The 19,011-nt window shown below is 43.1% G+C and overlaps 1 protein-coding gene and 1 long non-coding RNA gene across 3 annotated transcripts in view; one reads left to right on the top strand and one right to left on the bottom strand.

The window, feature by feature from the left end:
- KCNJ16 (potassium voltage-gated channel subfamily J member 16) overlaps positions 1–3,786 on the top strand; it is a 37,939-nt gene extending 34,153 nt beyond the window's left edge. For both annotated transcript variants that reach the window (XM_006017383.3, XM_025196246.1), the window contains exon 3: positions 312–3,786. In XM_006017383.3, coding sequence (XP_006017445.1) covers positions 388–1,662 — 1,275 coding nt within the window. In that variant the 5' untranslated portion in view covers positions 312–387 and the 3' untranslated portion in view covers positions 1,663–3,786. The remainder of the gene's footprint in view (positions 1–311) is intronic.
- Positions 3,717–19,011, bottom strand: part of LOC112549185 — a 16,392-nt gene continuing 1,097 nt past the window's right edge. Inside the window, exons 2-3 of the long non-coding RNA XR_003092525.1 lie at positions 4,446–4,616; positions 3,717–3,853 (exon numbers count right to left, since the gene is read on the bottom strand). This is a non-coding gene — a long non-coding RNA (uncharacterized LOC112549185). The remainder of the gene's footprint in view (positions 3,854–4,445; positions 4,617–19,011) is intronic.

Raw genomic sequence — 19,011 nt, 5'->3', positions numbered from 1 at the left:
AGATAAGACGACATACATGTAGAAGAGCAAAGATGAAAGCAAAGTGGTCTCCATTGCCTCTTTAGACTGGAGAAAAAAAAAATCTTAAAATAGGTCAGAAGTTTGCTAGCAAGCTTTTCTTTGCCATTATAGCTTTAAGGTAGGGATGCCTTTGGAGATGAAATACAACATCACTACCCAATTTTTGTAACCGTTAATAGGAACAGTTGACAGCCTCCAAGTTAATAAGCATAGTTTAGGTGTCGTGGAATGGCCAGCATACAAAACAAATAAATCCCCAAATCTTTCTTTCTTTTTATTTTATTTTATAGATTTCAAATGAGGCGAGAAAACGATTAGCTACTGAACCATTAATGACTCTTTCAAGCTGATGCTGGCGGAGCCAACATGAAGATGACTGAGCACAGCAGCGGTCACAATAGGCTTGTCAGCCTCCAAGGAAATAAGCTCAATTGCCAAAATGCTTGCAAAGAAAGCACTGGAGCAGGGATGAAAAGAATGCAGAAGCGATTTCTCCACAAGGATGGGAGCTGCAACGTGTATTTCAAACACATCTTTGGGGAATGGGAGAGCTACATGGTCGACATTTTCACCACATTAGTGGACATCAAGTGGCGCCACATGTTCGTGATCTTCTCTTTGTCCTACATCCTTTCGTGGCTGTTCTTTGGCTTGGTCTTTTGGCTGATAGCCCTCCAACACGGAGATTTATTGCATAATGCAGACATCAACCCTTGCGTTGCTAATGTCCACAGCTTCACAGGAGCATTTTTATTCTCTCTCGAAACCCAAACTACCATAGGTTATGGCTTCCGCTGTGTCACTGAAGAGTGCTCTGTAGCCATCCTCATGGTGATCCTACAGTCAGTATTAAGCTGTATTATTGACACATTCATAATTGGAGCTGCTTTGGCTAAAATGGCGACAGCTCGAAAAAGAGCTCAGACTATCCGTTTCAGCTACTATGCTGTTGTAGGCTTAAGAGATGACAAGCTTTGCCTCATGTGGCGGATAGGTGATTTTCGGCCAAACCATATGGTCGAAGGCACAGTGAGAGCTCAGCTCCTGCGCTACAAGGAAGATAACGAAGGGCGAATGTCGATGGAATACAAGGACTTGAAGTTATTAAACGACCAGATTATACTCATTACACCAGTGACCATTGTACATGAGATCGACCGTGAGAGTCCTTTGTATGGTTTGGATCGGAAAGCTTTGGCTAGGGACAGCTTCGAAATCCTGGTTACGTTTGTCTACACGGGAGATTCCACTGGAACGTCGCACCAGTCGAGGAGTTCCTATGTCCCTCGAGAAATTCTCTGGGGCCATAGGTTCAATGATGTCTTACAGGTGAAGAACAAATACTACAGAGTAGACTGCCTACAGTTTGAAGAAACCACGGAGGTTTATGCCCCGTATTGCAGTGCAAAGCAACTGGACAGGAAGGAACAAGAATGGAACAGGACTGAGAAAACGCTGGAGAAAGAAACAGGTTCATCAACCCTGAAAGTCAAGGAGAAATCATTTAGTGCCGTTGCCCTGATTAGCAATTTTGAAGAACTAGACGACCCCAGGGAAGCTGTCAAGCAAGCTTCGACCAAAATACCGTATCAGAAAACTTCAGTGACCCTAAGTAGACGCTCATTGGAGTCTCAGATCTAGCTGTTCACTGCAATTAAAGTTACTGCCATCAAGTTTTCCTGAAAGCATCCCTGAGACATCAAGCTCATTCACAAGTATAATCACACAGAATTAATTCTAACAGTATGCGACTGCAGTGTAGACAAACACTGAATATAGTCATCCAGTGTGACACGTGCCCTGTAGTCCCAATTGTCAGTGCTGCCTAATTGATTTATAAGCTGACTTCCCAATTAATTGGGAATTGGGTACCCATATTTTATGTGGGGCCTAGAAAGCTCCATACAATTCTTTCCAATAAATAATGAGAATACCCCTTCAATTTGAATTGTGCATTTCAATTTTGAATTATTTTTTTCTTTTTTTCTTTTTCTTTTTACAGATTTTTAATTTTTTTAATTGGTATAGTAAGGTTGGAGTGCTGTTGTAGCCAGGATAGTCGAGAAAATGTCAAGAGGCAAGGCTTTTTTTGTGCTATCTTTCACTGAGCCAACTGTATCATTGGGAGAGCTGTTGGACGAGCTTTTGGGCACGCGACCTGGGGAAGGGCACTTGGTGCCCAAAAGGTGTGCAGCAGGTCTCTTAACAACAGGTGGTCCAATAAAAGATTTCACAAAAAAGATCTTTTTTCAGTTGATATACAGAGTGATAGGAAGTTTAGAAAATTCTAATTTTTGGTGGCCAAAATATTTTGCAGTAATCAATTCATTTATAGTAAAATCAGTCAGGACTCATAGCAGAGAATCTCTTTTTAGACCAACAAGATTTTTGGAAAAAAAAAAAATCTTTACGGCTACAACCTGGATACCTTTCATTTATAGTGATTTTTCTTTTTGTAACCAGCCCTAATGAAAATATTCAGAAGGAAAATTTTATAAAAGGTTCTGAAACCATCTAAAGACTAATTTGTGTTCTTTAGTGACAAAATTAAAAGGTTTCCAGGTCAATCTGCAAAAAGAAAAATGGGCTAAATTTGTCAAATATTGCATTAAAGCTTGTTGGAGAAATTGTGGCTGGATCTGTAATTCATTGCAATATTTTATCCTTTGTGATGTCTTTGAGAAATCAAAATTGAAATAAAAATCAATGAATTCATATTGGTGACGCTGGAGGAAATAAATCCAGAAAACATTGAAGTGAAACCTTTTGACATTTAGGACACAAAGATTTAATGTTTCAAGCCAAAATGACTTGCATTTCAAAACTTCTTTCTATTTTTATAGTATTATATATCATCATAATTTTTAACAGGTCAACTTTTAAACAAAACTTTTGATCTTGTCCAAATGAAACCTCCCGATCCTCTTCAAGATGATTTTTTGTAATTACTTAACCGAATATTTCAAAATATTCAGTGTTCTGTCCCCTTCAGAATGAAATCAAATTTGAAATCCTCCGTGGCTTTCATCCTCCGCACAGCTGTACTAGTATTCAATGTGCAATAGTTTTCAATGTGCCTTTAGTGTCAGGATAATGAATACAATTTAATAAAGTCTTATTTATTCTGTGAACTTCAAACAATCACCTTTCTGTATGCAATCTTTGGTTGCCTGCTCCCTTATAGTTTTATCACTGATAGGATTATACTGTTGTATACTGAAAAATAAGTTGGATGCTGAAAACAAGCTTCTGATTCATAATGGTACCATTCATGGGAGTGAGTCAAGACTCATAATATCCACAAGGATGTTGTATTCTGGGAAGAATATCTGTTACATAAATTAGCATTGCTGTCCTGCTTTTGCTATTTGTTCCCCCTATGCATTCTGGATCTTATTCTGAACCTTTAATAGTGGCCCTCACTACTGCATTGACATGTCCAGGGGAGATGTGCCCGTTCGTGGTAGGCTTATAAACAGAAGCAAATGGATGAAAACACACACTCTGTATCTGGGAATACGACAGGATATTAGATGAACCACTGGTCTGGACCAATCTGGCAATTCCTATAGTATTTTATGGCATTCATATTTTTATTCCATTTATGAGAATATAAAGCTGAGGTACGATAAAGTGTGGCAATGCATTCAGTGATGTTGTATGAATGAAGACATGGCAATAAACAGCATGTTACTGCCCTATATCTTGTGATGGTCCATTATCCCCTTCATCCCTTCTGCGTCACAGCCTTTTAACTTCCATACCTTCTTCCGCACTGAGAATGATGTGGAAAGATTTTCACGACACGAGGCCTCAGGGTTTCAGGACAAGACTGTGAAATCAAAAGGAAAGCCAACAACATTGAAAAAACGTTCAGTAGAAGAACAACCCTTCCCCAAACCTATTTTATGGATGAAGTCTGTAAAGCAGCCACCCAGCCTTGCCAAATTAGCATTTCACCTTTATTCAATCTTTGTCCTGCTGAAGGAACCTTGACAGGACTGCTGACAGTGGGGGCAGTGGTTTCACTGGACTGGACAGAGGTCGTTTAGCTCAGCTGGCTTGAGCATGGTGCTAGTAATACCAAGGTCACTGGTTTGCACTAGATGATCTCTTGATGTCCCTTCTAGCCTTACTTCTCTATGATCTATGTGGTGTGGTTATTGTGGATTGTGGAGTCTCCTGGTATGGCATCATGCAGTGGGAGAGGCATGGTGCAAAGCTACTATGCTCTTACATATGATGGGACAGGGTAAGATCAAGTGGTGTTTGCTTCCGCCTCCTGAATAAGACACAGCTGAAGAGCACCACAGCTATGGGTGTACGAGCAGGAGAGTCTTGCTTCATCTACCTGGGAGCTAGAGCACATAGGGTTGAGTGAGGGAGAGAGCTAACACAAACCTGAGCAAAAAACATTTACTCACATCAAAACCTGGGATTGCACCAAAACTCCTGGAAGTTAATGGGGAGGTTTGCATCAGGCCCACAACAAACTGTGTTGTGCCATTTAGGTACAGCCTAGCTCCGGGGGCAAGAAGAATTATTTTGCTCCAGAGGGAAGTCTTCTCCGCAGCATACTCAGCTCTTGCAGAGATCTGGAGAGTAGAAACCAGAGTTGGGAGATGTAGAAAGTGGCTGTTCCACACATTTTTACGTGGGTGCGCTCTTGTAGCAGGGCAACCCCTGAGCAACAGGAGGCGATAGCTCAGTGCAACTCCCATGAATGATCCCTTGCTCTCTGGGTCCCCGTCTCCCATGAGCTTACTGGCATGTACTCAAACCTACTCCAAGGGGGCCACAGTGCTTTGTTTCCGGGACATGCCGAGTAGGTGAAAATAGGCAGGGCAGGTTTCACACTGGTACTACAGGTGGCAATGCTGAGGTGGTCTAGACATGCCCCAAAGTCTAGCACTTCTGTCGGCACAAGGGGAAGATGCAAACTGTGCTCAGAAGAGCTCAACCCATTTGTTTTTTTTTCTCTTAAGCCATCAAACCAGGCCAGATGAAGCAGAGTTTTGACAACAAAAGGAAAGTACAAAGCTGTTTGCACTGGCCCATGTTTCATCAGGACTAGTTGCATCTCAGCTATTTTCTCCTACTGCTCAGAACTATTGTTCTGTAGTCAAGGTTAGTTTATGGTACAGGGAATATAACAAGAGCTTCTTATAAAAGACATCTTTCCCAGATCCGCCTGCCACCATTCATTAAGGCAGATGGCATTTCCTTTCCCCATTATCATATATCATTTAGTGCATATTTTCTGTGAAGTTGATTTTCAGATGTGGAACATACTGTATAACCCCTTTGTTTATTCCTCCCGTCTTAAACACCGCACAGGAGTTCTAACTTGAGCTGTCTACCTACCACAAAGCATTAAGCTGTACACTCATCTCAGCAAATTGCAAGTGCAGTTACATGCATCAAAGGTGTGTTTGTAGGAAGGAACATTGGGTGAAAATTGAACTATTTTAAAGTGCCTCCCATGTTTTCAATTATGGATGACGTGCGCAGAAGGGAAATGAGGTTAGTGGGACAGTCTTTGGAAACTCATTTAGATTTGGGTAACAAATTGACGTTGAAACCAAGCAAAAAGTTAACAAAGCAACACATCGGGTAAGTTGTGAGGTACCAGAGTGATGCAAGAAGCACATATAGATTAGGGTCAACCTGGAAAATTTAGATCCAGGTTTTGATCACACCTCTGTTTTGGATCCAGAACTGAAGATCCTTTTTTACTAGATTTGGCTGAAAACAAATCAAATAAACAGCGTTCAAAAGCTGGAAAACCCTTATCTGCATCCTGATGGCTTCCAAGTCCAGAACTGGATTTGGGTTCATGCTTTTATTTCTCTTCACCACTCTGCAAACTACAGAATTTACATGCACCGTCCAATTTTTTGCTCAGTCTCAAATGCTGTCCCTGAAATGGGAAACCACCTCCTATCCATCCCAGGGTCAATGTCCAAATCAAATCGCACCCCAGGAGGGGCAGAAGGTTGCATCATCTACCCAATCCTTGGGATGCACCTGGGACCAAAATATATCTGAACCTCAGTAGGTCTAGGCTGGTTTTAAATATCTGCTGGACCTTATATTTTTTAAGGTGAAAAACCATCCTGTTCCTTTGAAATTCTAGCTTTGCTCCAAGCAAAGGCCCCTTCGGGCTGGAGCACAACCAAAGCTTAGCACAAAGCCCCAGAAAGCAAAACCACTCTCGTTCGGCTCTAGGTAAGCTATATCCACTTGTTGAAAATTAGGTGTGGTGCCAGTTTATAGACCTCCCGACCTGGGGAAATGCTGTTTCAGTTTACAACAGACCAAGGGGGCCAGAAAAAGGAGCGTCCCTTGGGTTTTCTGTTTGAAATTGGCACTCGGACATGCTGAACGCTTTGACACACACACTCCGAAGTTTGACACAGCCGGCGAGAATATTTTGGGTCATCTGCGCGCCACCTTGTGGTCATGAAATATACGGGTCTCGGCAGTCAAAATGTGCCAGGACTCTTGTTTCATGGCTGCAGCCGAGGCACTTAATGAAATGTTTCTGGAAAAACAAGGAGTGTAGACTTAAAAAAAAATAAAAAAAAAAATCCTTATCCTCAACCCAGCAAATACCTCCCTTCCTTTTCTCTCTGTCCCAGGCCTTTCCTGGATGCACAACCTGAACACCCCCAAATTCTGGATGCTCATGATACAATTTCAGGCTCATGGAGTGCTTTATATCATACTAGGCTTCATTCCCTTGATTCTCAAATCATAAAAAGGTGTTGTTGTAGCCATAGTCCTGATGGGGAAACGGCACATGTGCGATACTGTCCGGGTACAATGCAAACTGGGATTTGAACGCAGAGCTTCCTACACCTACCCCCAAGGTTAATATCCAAGGGCACACTGGCTCACACTAAAACAAGTAAATAAAAGATCCATCTGTAAACATTGATCTTGCATGTGTGCAATCAAGCTGATTTATATTATGTGATTTTTCTTTATAGATAGAAGCAGAAGCTGCTCAACTTACCAGCCTAGGTATACATACACATACAATCTATCTATCTATAGATATCTATCCATCTATCTATCTATCTATACACACACACACACACACACACACAATTATATCCATCTATAGATATCTATCCATCTATCTATCTATATACACATACAATTATATATATCTATAGATATCAATCCATCTATATATAGATATATAGCTATAGATACACACACACACACAATTATATATATCTATAGATAGATATCTATAGATTTATAGATATATCTGTATATAGCCAGTTAAAACTGGCTACATTCCACCAGGGACCTTTCAAATAAAGCAACAAGCTATTTGTAGCCAAAGAGATTTACTTCAAGGGGTATCAGTGACAAGAAGCTAAATGTCGCCCATTTGTTTGGAACAGTGCGTGTGAGACGAAGAAACAACCGCGATATTATACTGAACTATATAAAATCTCCTGTACTCCAGGAAATAGATGTCAGAACTGTAATGGCTGAATAATCATCCCACACTCAGCACCACGTCTGCTGTGAACGCGTAAGCCCGCCTTATCAAAGGAACGGCTTTGTGCTTTCTGCTGGTCAGGTAGCCAGGTTGTAGGTCTAAAGGAAAAAGCCATCAGGGCTTGTAGTAAAGGTGATCTCTTTTATTAGTCCAACTAGATTTTTGCCAAAAAATTGCTCCAATTGCAAGCTTTCTTTTCTCCGATGCCCAGTGACTGGTGTTTGTGCCTGAAAACTTGCAATTCAAGAATTTGTTTTGCAAAAATCTTGTTGGTCTAATAAAAGATATCACCGCTACGAGGAGCCCTGCTTGCTTCTTCTGGTCAAGCACAGCGAGGGTCATGGGGTAAGGATATGAAGATCTGCCACATCCTCCTCCTTCAAGTTCTCTTTGATGCTTTATGCATGTGGCAAGCCCAACATTGGTTAGGCAGCTCATGCGCTGCGACCACTGCTTTTCAATGCGGGGGCATTATCTCCCCGCATTTCCTCCACCACTCCATTATATACATTGGATGCCGCTTCTCAGAGCTGGGACCATCAGTTCTGCTCTGGGTTTGTACAGTGCCTGACACAAGATGACCCTGACCACAGATGACTGGGATCCCTGTGTGCTTCTGCAACACAAACGTCACAATACAGACAAGACAGGAAGGCTAAAGTCCCATTGCTGGCACCGACACAGGGAAATAACCATGTGGGATAGTGCATAGTCCTGGAATTGCCTTATATATGAGGAGTCTGTTGGGTTCATTATAGCATTTCATTTCTGGATAGCGTGTGGTTAGTTTTAAATGAGCACAAGGGCACTCCAGGCCATAAATGGACACTGAAAATCTAGATACAATGGAAGTCCAGAGGAACGGCAGGAAAGATCCCTGCCAACCCACCCTAAGAGGAAAGTTACTCTTGATCCAGATTTAGGGCCAGGACATTTTCTAAGCCTGACTCACACTCAGGAAAAGTGGCCCCACACATGTCAATGGGATTGCTCTCAAAGTGAGAGTAGTATGTGAATCAGATTTCCTTTGGGAAAGGGGCACCCTAATTAATCATATGTCTGCATATGAGAACATTTCTCTCTATGTTCGACAAAGCACCCGGTGTTCACACATACACAAATCTCCTACCCCCTGGTTATTTTTACGGGAGCATTGTGCCAACACCCACCTGGATCCTTCTACAGCACACTTGGCTTCAGAGGAGCCTTGCACTTTCCTCTCATTTTATTCGGTGTCGAGGTAGGTGGCAGAAAAGGGCCTGGCACTGTATGATTAACTCGGCATCTGACAGATCCCTGTAAAGGCTGTGCCAGGGTGATTTGCAGATCCATGCACTGCATCGCACCGTGGAAGTAGCAAGGGTGTGCATGCATGTGCATACACATGTGCACACAGAGAAAATCGCCCTGCTGTGCTATATAAAGGAGCCTTATTGAAATGTAATTAAAAAAGCCAAATCAGTCCTGCATTTCACCACCCACACCAGAAATACACAAAGTTTACCAGCTGGGGGACTGGCCCAGTATAATTACTGAAGTGCTAATTTTACCAGAGATGATGAGAGCACTAGAAGAGCATAACCATATAAAGGGAAGCATTACATGCACTTGATCCATAATTATGGATTCTTTTTTTGATCACGGAAAGCCGTGTCTTGGTTTTGTTCGCTTATCAAGAGTATTTGTTCTTATTGTCGTTATTTGCAACACAACCGGCATTAAAAAAAAAAAAGGTTGAGGTCGACGATAGTTCTTGCTAGAAAAACAACAGTCAGCGCACGTTATTGTATTGCCTGGAGTTTCAATGGATTAAATTGCTCAGTTATGTTTGATGCATCTCTCCTCTTTTCCATCAGAGGAGTCGTGCGCAAGCATCACAAGCGCAGAGGTGCATGGTAACTGTTTATAAAAAGCATCTCCGCCTTTTTTCTGAACCTCTAAAAAGATTTGAGTTCAATTTAAACTTCTGATGAAGCATGAGGACAAATATTATTCCATCCCACGCAGTTCCTGTTAACTAAAAGAAAGGATGAAAGCATTAAGAACTACAGGACAGTGAATACTTGAGAAAGAGGGGGTTACCTTGTCCAAAAACACTTGAATCCGATTTTTAAATGCACATAACTAAGTCCTTGATCCAATTGCACATGGATGTGCAAGTTTAATCATTCGGCCTTTTAAAGGGCAGAACAGGCAGTCAAAAATTTACAGATCATTTAAATTTTGACGGGCAAGGATTTTTGCCGGTCGTAACTTTTACTAGAACAACAGCTGTATAGTTGGGAGAGATAGGCAAGCTTTTCAATGATATTTTACAGTCGCCTATAAGGGTGGCTAATATATTTTTTCTATTCTTTTCTATTAAAGCATTTATACCAGCCTCATCATGGTTATACTATACAAGCACCTTCCAGTGCTTCATGGAGTGATGTGACTACTAACACCTGGCACCTTTAATTCACTTTTTCTTTTATGCTTCCTTCAATGATCAGGGTCATTCACACGTTACCCATAGTCTGTGCCACATCACGACAGTCTTAATTTCAGACTTGGAGTGCTGAATAGCTGTTCTTCCTGGCCCTGGTACAGGAAAGACCCTTTGGCATGTAGTCAGGGGTATTTTTATGTAAGACAGCACTATGCATTCAAATGTTAGGGACATGCAGGGGTGCAGGTTGTAGCCGTGTTGGTCTAAGGACATAAGCAGACAAGGTTCTTTGGGTGAATCTGATATCTTTTATTAGATCGACATACTGAAGGTTTATCCATAGAAAGGTTAGTTCCCAATGGAGGCAGAAAGTAGAGTAGATTTGCACCTTTATAGACTAAATGAAGCAGGATGTCTCTCTGATTTAGTCAGTCTGTAAGGTGCACATCTACTCTGCCTTCCCCCTGACTTCAGGCTAACACAGGTAACTACCTCTCTCCCCCAATAATGGACTATTGTTACATCCGTCCATGCTGTCAAACCAGTCTGACTCCCGATCTGTGACTCCTTGCAAGGGTTTACACTCATAAATGAATTACACACCCAGAGCTGTTCGTGCGAGGTTTTCAGGACATCGTTTTGTACGTGCCACACAGGGCAGGAAACTGCAATCGCTTCAAATCCGATCAATTAATAGGAGGAGAAAAGCAAATCCCTCACCCCCTTCTCCACTTCCCTTTAAAAAAAACAAAACACCGAACTAACCTAAATGACTTCTCTCTTGAGCATTGTCACATATAGAAAAAGCCAAAGCAAATACCAGCCCTTAGAGAATAAAACACGTCACCTCTGTGACTCGGTTTCGCAGGCCGTGTAGACAGCAGGTGAGCTGCGATGCCTCCTGCTATCCCTACCAGCTGTGGGCTAGAGCAAGTGTAACTTTCTAAGAATTTCCTTGTTGATTTTCCTTGTATATTTGATAAGAAAATGGCATAATCCTTTCCCCTCTGTGTTTGCTTAATAGGATTTGGGCATTAGCTCAAATAATATCAGAGGATCAAAGCCAACTTTGAAAGTATTAGGGAGATTACAAAGCCAAGGCTGGATTCTGCCTGCATGTGGAGTAGCCCCAGGAAAGGCATTCCCCAGCAATCCCTGGTGCAGAACGGGAGAGCGCCTGCTACCGCAGCTCGTCTGTGCAGGACTGCAGCTCCTCCGAGCACCGACTCTGCAATTCTTCTTGAACCCTGCATGCATGAAAACCAAGTGAAAAATCCTTATTCCCTCCCTTCCCCGCAACACGAAAGCACCAAGGTAAGGACCAAGCAGAATCTGGCCCCAAAGCACCGAGCAGAAAGGAAGCTGAACAACCCAGAAATGTGAGTGCGGAGGAAAGGGAAAGGTGACCTTTATTTACTGAAGTTGATTTCCTCGCAGTCCATGGTTTTTTCTCACCCCAGAGCCCTTTCGTGACCTTTACAAGACCCAGTGCAGATAATCAATCAAATGGATCCCAAGGAGTTCACTGAAAAGTTTTGACCCACTGGGTTTGGTTAGGTGGTGAGCAAAGGCCTATTTGTTTCATCCGCTTGACTCCTCATCTGTACAGGAGCTTCATTTGATCAGAATCGACCGCGTCTCAAAAGCAGCCACGGAAAAAGCATTCAAATTCCTTGTCCTCTCATCATCTCTCCCACCATCACCATGCTGCTTGGGTGAACATATGTCCCATACAACCCAGGCAGCCCAAGCTACTGATATGTTGCTCGACTTACAAAAGCACCAAGATGGATGCAGATCCTTAGCCTACCCCACTGAAGGCAATAATAGACCCATTTTCCTTTCTCCCAGACAGATTTGTGGTACGTCTCTTAATGAAGCTATTGACATTTGTGACAAGGTAAGTTTTTCATCTCTCTATAGCAATAAGAAAAGATCTGGACTGTAATGATCACTATGCATACTGGGTTGATATACCCGCTTCTTTGGAAAAGGACAATAATGGATATTTTAAATTACTTTAAAGCCCTGGAGTATAAGCAACTTCTTAGAACAATATTATTCTCTTACAGATTGGATAAAGGACACCAAGGCAGATTTGATTCATTTTTTAAAGGAAACAAGTATTTTTTAAAACAATTTTTTTTTTTTTTTTTAAGAAAACAGAAACGTGCCTCTTCTTCTGTTTAAAACCCTGATGTTTTTCAGCCTAGCTCCAGCAGGTATTAATTGTATTCTGCAGGTAACAAGAGTGACCTAAAAGGCAGAGGCCATGGACAGCAATAGTCTGTACAGCAATTTCTGATGGGATCTGGTAGATGGAGGATCAGGTTTTGCACAGAACAACGTTAGTCGTGGTTCAGATCCCGGGGTCAAGGTGTAATGTAGCATTGACTACAGTAGATACAGGTCCACAGATGGAAAATGAATTAGAAAGAGAATTGCAGTGTGGGCAATGCAATGCAGTGAAACAGCATAGGGTTTGAACTCCGATTTGGTTCACTCCTGAACCAATTTTTGGCCCCAACAGAATCAAGTATTGTAGCAAAAAATTGAACAGATCAATCAATCAATCAGTAGAAGCAGGATTTGACCTCATAAATGAGATGTATTTAAAATGCAAATAATTTTGCTTTTGGGGACCGTCAAGTATCCCACGTGCGAGTGAACCTGCCCAAACTGAAACAACTACAGAAAACTAAGTAGCAGCCCTGCAGATGGTACAGGGAAGCAAAGGGCCATGCATACTGCCTTCATCTTGCAGAGAAAAACAGAGCGATTGCTGTATATTTCCATCACGGTTTGGTGTTTATTCTCTCCCCAACCACTCCCTTTCCCACTGGAACTTGTCCGCGTGTTTGCCCACAATAACATATTCATGTAATGAGAGAGGCCAATACAGACTCCCAATAACTCAGACCTTTCCAATCAAGAAGAATTTCAGAGCTTTTGGTGAGGTGATGCAGGGCAGGAGGGGGGAAAAAAAGTCTCTTTACCTGCAAGACTTCCTACCCTTGAAGATCTCGTCCCCATGTATAAAGATCAACCAAACAAGCTGCAAGAAATCACACTGCAATCTCCGAACGTCCCAATCATGCCAGAGATGTTGGCATCACACCCCTATCTCCTCATTTTGACTGCTTTCCGAGCTGTTGCACTGCATGTGGCTCAGCTAGAATGAACTAGCGAGATCCCTTGGTAGGAAGCTCACCAACCAGCATCCAAAGGTCTACTCATTTGATGGCCTCTCTGTTTGTATTCAGTATTTACATAAGAAAAAGAATAATAATAATAATAATAATAATAAAAAAGACACTTACCCTGGGCTGTTCCACTGGGCATGAACCTGTCATTATTTTACTAAATGGTCTAAATAATGGAGGTTGTAAGGAAGAGAATGAAAGTGTGGTCACACACTTTGCCGTGTTGTAAATTGCTGGCTCTTAACCCTTTTCCTTCCAGGAATTGTCAAGTTCCCTCTGCCAGCTCCATGTGTTGTTCTCACCACTCGGGTGAGTGTTATTAACCACTAACTCCCTTTCCCTTGAGATATACAAAGAATGCAGATTAGGAAACATAATTAGTCGACTTTGCGGTAAATGGGAAAATGTTAGTCTTTATTAACCTTTAACATGCTGGGCCCAGGTTTGCTTTACCCCAAGGTTTGTGACATAGGCAAAGCAGTCATCTTGGTGTAAATGTGCACGAGGACCTCTCTGAACAGCGACCTTTTAAAGGGACCTTTCATCCCATCGCCCTGATACTTTAGTCTTTCCAGCAACAGAGTGGATTCAGGGGGGGAGAGGATTCAGGGCTGTTAGCACCCCTGCATTTAGCAGGGTTGGACAATTTGGTAGTAAAAGGCCTCCAGATCCTACCTTTATTGCTATGGGAGCTGAACATACGGTGAATTTAAATGTCCTAAATTGCCAATTCAGGCCCCTCAGTTCTGATCAGAATCAGGGAAGTAAGCAGGAGTGTATCTTTCAAAACCGGATTAAGAAAAAAAATAGCAGAGAGAGTAGATGACCCCCACAAATCTCTTTCAACTCCAAATGATGCTCCATAACCCTTAGGTATGAAGGTAGCTGAGCCAACACGAAGGCAACATCACTACTGAATAAAGAACGTGTGGATGTGCCGTCTGCTATTCCAGGGGATTATGCCAGGGACAGCCGTGGGAAAAATGCAAGCTACATACTGAATGACACAACTTCCTTAATTTTCTACAGGCTTGATCCTCTCAGATAATGAGCGACTTCTGAGTGGAGAGGGAGCTCACTTCTAGGGGAAGGTATTTCAGCTTTTCCTAGGAGCAAGATCTAAAATGTGTGGGTGCAAATGGACTATGGACATCATGTATCTGATAGTTATCGGGACATATTCCCTATGCTATTGAAAGGACATTTCTGTTTATCCTGTATATGGCCATTGCAGGGAGGCTCGTGTTAGCCCTAGATCTATACCTCATTATTTCAAGCGTTCTTCATCTGTTTGTTGAAATGTCTGTTTTGCCCAGGTTTGGCATGCAGATGGAAGAAAGGCAAGGCTACATTTTACTATTCTAAAATGAAATGTTTGCAGCCGCAAAAAAATCCAGGTCATGAAGAGGAAAGAGCTAGAGTGAGAAAGAAACACTTTGTGAACTGCAGTAGGAATATTTACTCTCTCTCCATTTTTGTCTGACGGACAGTCAAGATAAATACCCAGTCTGTCGGTGCCTGTGCGTGAGTTTATTCAATGTGCTTGCAAAATATGCAATGCGTTTGTTCACTTTCTCAAGCACCTCATCAAAAATCTATTTACCTGTAATTCCTGGTATTTGTCAATGGTTTTTACCTATTTCTATAGCTCTGGAGTCATTAAAACCTGTATTATTTGACCTATTTCTATAGCTCTGGAGTCATTAAAACTTCCACTTGCCACTCCTTGTGCAGTGTGTGCACAGAGGAACTGATATGATAGTGATAATGTTGCACAAGTGTCTGGCTCTCAACTTCCCCTGCCTGACCTTTGGCCACATGGCTTCTGCAGACACTGGGTTTTACTGCTGTCAATTTTTTACAGACTAAGTTGGGAAGACTCCCCACCACTTTTGGAGAATGTGCCGCTCAGATGCGACACTCCTGCAATGGAGATAAATGGCAAGAAATAATGAAGCCCATTCAAGGTCTTCTCATAAAAACCTCTAATGGGGTCTACGAGAGGGAACTAGGAGACATGCCTGGTTACAAATATTTATAAGCTTGTACTTGTAAGATACAATTCACGAGCAAAAATTAACATCTCTAATGGAAAAAGATGTCTAATAGAGACAGCACTTAGATACTTCTGGATAAAACTAGCTAGACAGCTGCGTCACGTCAAATTAGAAAATCTTTTATTGAAAGGGAAAGATGCTCTCACCCTTAAGGGTTAAGTTTTCAACTGTACGTCATCCTCCTCATCCCATCTTTCAAGCCCAGATCAGTGCAACAGGAAAGGATATTTTAGAAACTTTTCATGTAACTTCAACTTCCCTGTGCGTAAGGGTCGTTATGGAATTATTTGTCTTTCTGCGACTCATGCAAGCAAAACATGAATCTGTTAATAGCAAGCCACGTTTTGTTGCTAAAGAAGAGCTCTTTGGGCAGAGCTGCCAATTCCTTCAGAGAATGAAGACTTTTGCTACAATATATGCGCTTTTCTCCAACCCATTCAATACAAAACATTGAGTGGCCTGTTGCTGCAAACCTTTATTGCTATGAGTAATACTTATTCATGCCAGCAGTCCTGCTGATTTCAGTGGGTCTATCTGCATGAGCAGTGACTGTCTACATCAGGAAGGGATTTTCAGGGTGCAATTTTATTCAGTAACAACCCACGGGTATTGCACAGCGTGCTGTGGGGCTCCTTGTTCACCAAAACACGCGTGTTCTCTGCAAAACCACCTCTTATGCAATGCTATATTGCCATTTCACATAGCTATGTCCATTTAAGGGTATATTTCATCATGATAGTTCAACATATAACTTCCCAATTCAGAAATGTATCCAGTTTAACTATCGCACTCACTTCAACAATAATGACAAAAAAGGACTTTGGCAAATGATTTTTCCAAGGGATTTTTTCCCAAAACACACATGATTGGTACAGTTGCTCTGTAGCATTTTTCTCTAATCAGCCGTGCTTAATGATTTCAAAATCATATATTAATGCCCAATTTAAGTTCTTCTTGACTACAAAGCGAGATTTGTATCAGATTTGTCACTCAGGACAAACACATATGGACATAAAGGGTTGAGTGTTTCATTTTTTTTTTCCTTACTGAAAACCATTGAGTCGAAAGTGAGCCAAGCTTCAAGGATTCTTAAGCTATGCAATTGCACTGTATACACACACAACTCTCTTTAAACCCAGAGCAATGTGTATTTTGGATATACTGAAGTCCTATACAGACACCTACACATACAATGGAAACTTTAAAAAAACTTTCATTCACTACATTTGACCATTTTATTCCTTCCTGCAATATTATGGTACTTCCTCATTCTGTGCAACAAGAACACTGCAAGACCCATAAATAACCATAGCTGTGGGAAGGGACAGATGGTAAAGTGTGCCCCAAATGTAGGGCGAGTTAGAGCAACAAGCCTAAAAATACCTAGTGTGACCATTATTAATGCTTGATTTTATCCTGTGACCATAACGTTTCACTTTCAGCTGAAACTAAGGCTCTCAGAGAATCATTTGGGTGCGATGTTTGCAAATAACTAGCAAAAAAAAAAAAAAAAATCAGACTAATCATGGTTATAACACCCAAGGGAGTGGGGGGACAATAGACAATCCATCCGTCCCTGCACGTACCCTCTTTTTGGGTGTTATGGAAACATATGCTGGGGACCGACTCTGGCCAAAGCAATGGAAGGCCGAGCTTGCATGGAGGGGCTCAGCTGACTTGCTTGGAAAACTCCACTCCCTACACATCTGCCCGGCAGATGGTCCGGTTGCTGGGTAAAGGATTGTCTTGCCCCTGAGTGTTCAAAGCACCTGTTCTCCATATGTTGCAGTGGCTACCATTTCAGCCCTGGGTGTCATTCAAGGTGCTAGTGATAATCTCTAAAGCCTGGTGTGGTCTGTGACCCCTTTCATTAAACAGGCTGCCTTCTCCCTTCTTTTTCCATCTCAAGACACAAGGCTCTCTGATGCCTTTCAGCTGTCAGCGCCAGGAACTCAGCCTTGCGAGGGCAGCCCCGGAGCATTCCCGGCGCAGGGCACCTGCCCCCGAAACGAACTGTCCGTCAGAGCTGGAATTTGGCAAACTTTGGATCAGCCTCGCAGGGCTGTTTTTGTTCCCATGAGGCTTTCGCTCAACACGTCTTCCTTGCTGTTTTCATTGGCCGGATGATTTTAGGAAGAGCCAGGCGTCGTCTATGCTGTTTAAAATAATGGTTGATCCACATGCCACGGGTGCAACACACTTGCACAGCTTCCACTTTTGTTCTGCAGGAGCTTTTACTTGATGATCGTCACTACAAAAGGCTGGTCTCATGTTAAAGCAGGGGAATAGCAAGTGAAATCACCCAGCTCCATTTGGGGCATTATTTGCAACATATTTTTTAAACCAATCTCATTGGTGAGTAGAAGGCAGAGATGCCCCCCTTAACACATCCAGCAGCCCAGACCAAGATATATGGGAAGTGATGGAATAAGGAGAGTTGCTTTAGGGTATCTGGTGGGAGCATGAAGATGGGGAGATGCGGCTGACGACACTAGACAAATCCTGCAGGTTTCCCAGGCAGCACTTTACTTAGACTCCCAGCAAACCTTTAGTATCAGGCCCCGCTTCACCAGAGATAATGTTAATAATAATGATAATCAGACAAAAACAATTACTATATAAACTCCCTCCAGAGGTGTTGCACTCACTTAACCCTGGAAATCTTTAAGAGGAGACTGGACTGGTCCCCTGAACCCAGCTGTCTTTCCTGCCTAGTGCAGGGGGCTGGACCCGATGATCTTGCAAGGTCCCTTCCAGCCCTTTACAGGTCCCCAGTTATTTCCTCTTTCCTTGCCACCCTGTCCTGGGAACAGGGCCGGACACAGGCCTGGGCAAACCAGGACAGCAACGGGGCCCAAAAACAGATTCATAGATTCAGGGTCTTGAACAGACTCCCTGCCAGAGGTGGTGCAAGCACCTACTCTGGACTCTTTCAAAAAACATCTACGTATTTTTGTTACTGGGAGAACGTTATCCCAGTTGACTTTCTGCTGATGGAGGCGGGGCTGGACTCGATCTCACGAGGTCCCTTCCAGACCCTAATGTCTATGAAATCTATTACATTTTTAGGGTCGGAAGGGACCTTAGTAGATCAAGTCCGACCCCTTGCCCTGGGCAGGAAAGAGCACTGGGGTCAGACTTTTATAGATTTCATAGACGTTAGGACCGGAAGGGACCTCGGAAGATCAGAGTCCAGCCCCCTGCCCGGCCCTTGATGATCCACTAAAGGTCCCTGCCAACCCTATGAGCCTATTTTTGTCCCTTCTGACCCTATGAACCCCTTTCTGTCCTGCTTTGCCCAGCCCCATTCCCAGGGCAGGGTGGCAAGAAAAGGGGACTAACCCCTAAGAAAAGGGGCACCTGGGAAGCAGGACACATGAAGACAGGGGGAAAAAGTGGTATTATTCAGAGATGACAGAGCGCATCCCTCTTTAAACAGCGGGGGCTTTTCTCTGTGACTAGGCACAACAGCCCCACGCTGCAGCAGAGGACATGGAGGCTGGAAAGAAGAAGGGTCTCGACAGGGTTCGGACAGGGTTGGGGCATCCCTCTCTTTTCTGGGCAGGACTGAGCCCAGCCGAGGTGCGGGTAAGGGCTGCAGGGACAAAGGAGGCGCGAGGTGTGTGTAAGGGCTGCGGGGACAGGGAGGGCGAGGTGCGGGTAAGGGCTGCAGGGACAGGGAGGGCGAGGTGCGGGTAAGGGCTGCGGGGACAAAGGAGGCGCGAGGTGCGGGCAGAGGCAGCAGGGCCGAGGGAGGGCGAGGTGCGGGTAAGGGCTGCAGGG

Source organism: Alligator sinensis, unplaced genomic scaffold (assembly GCF_000455745.1).
Source record: "Alligator sinensis unplaced genomic scaffold, ASM45574v1 scaffold282_2, whole genome shotgun sequence".
Taxonomy (NCBI): domain Eukaryota; kingdom Metazoa; phylum Chordata; order Crocodylia; family Alligatoridae; genus Alligator; species Alligator sinensis.
Note: the sequence above shows the minus strand (reverse complement) of the source record. Positions and strands in the feature narration are given on the sequence as shown.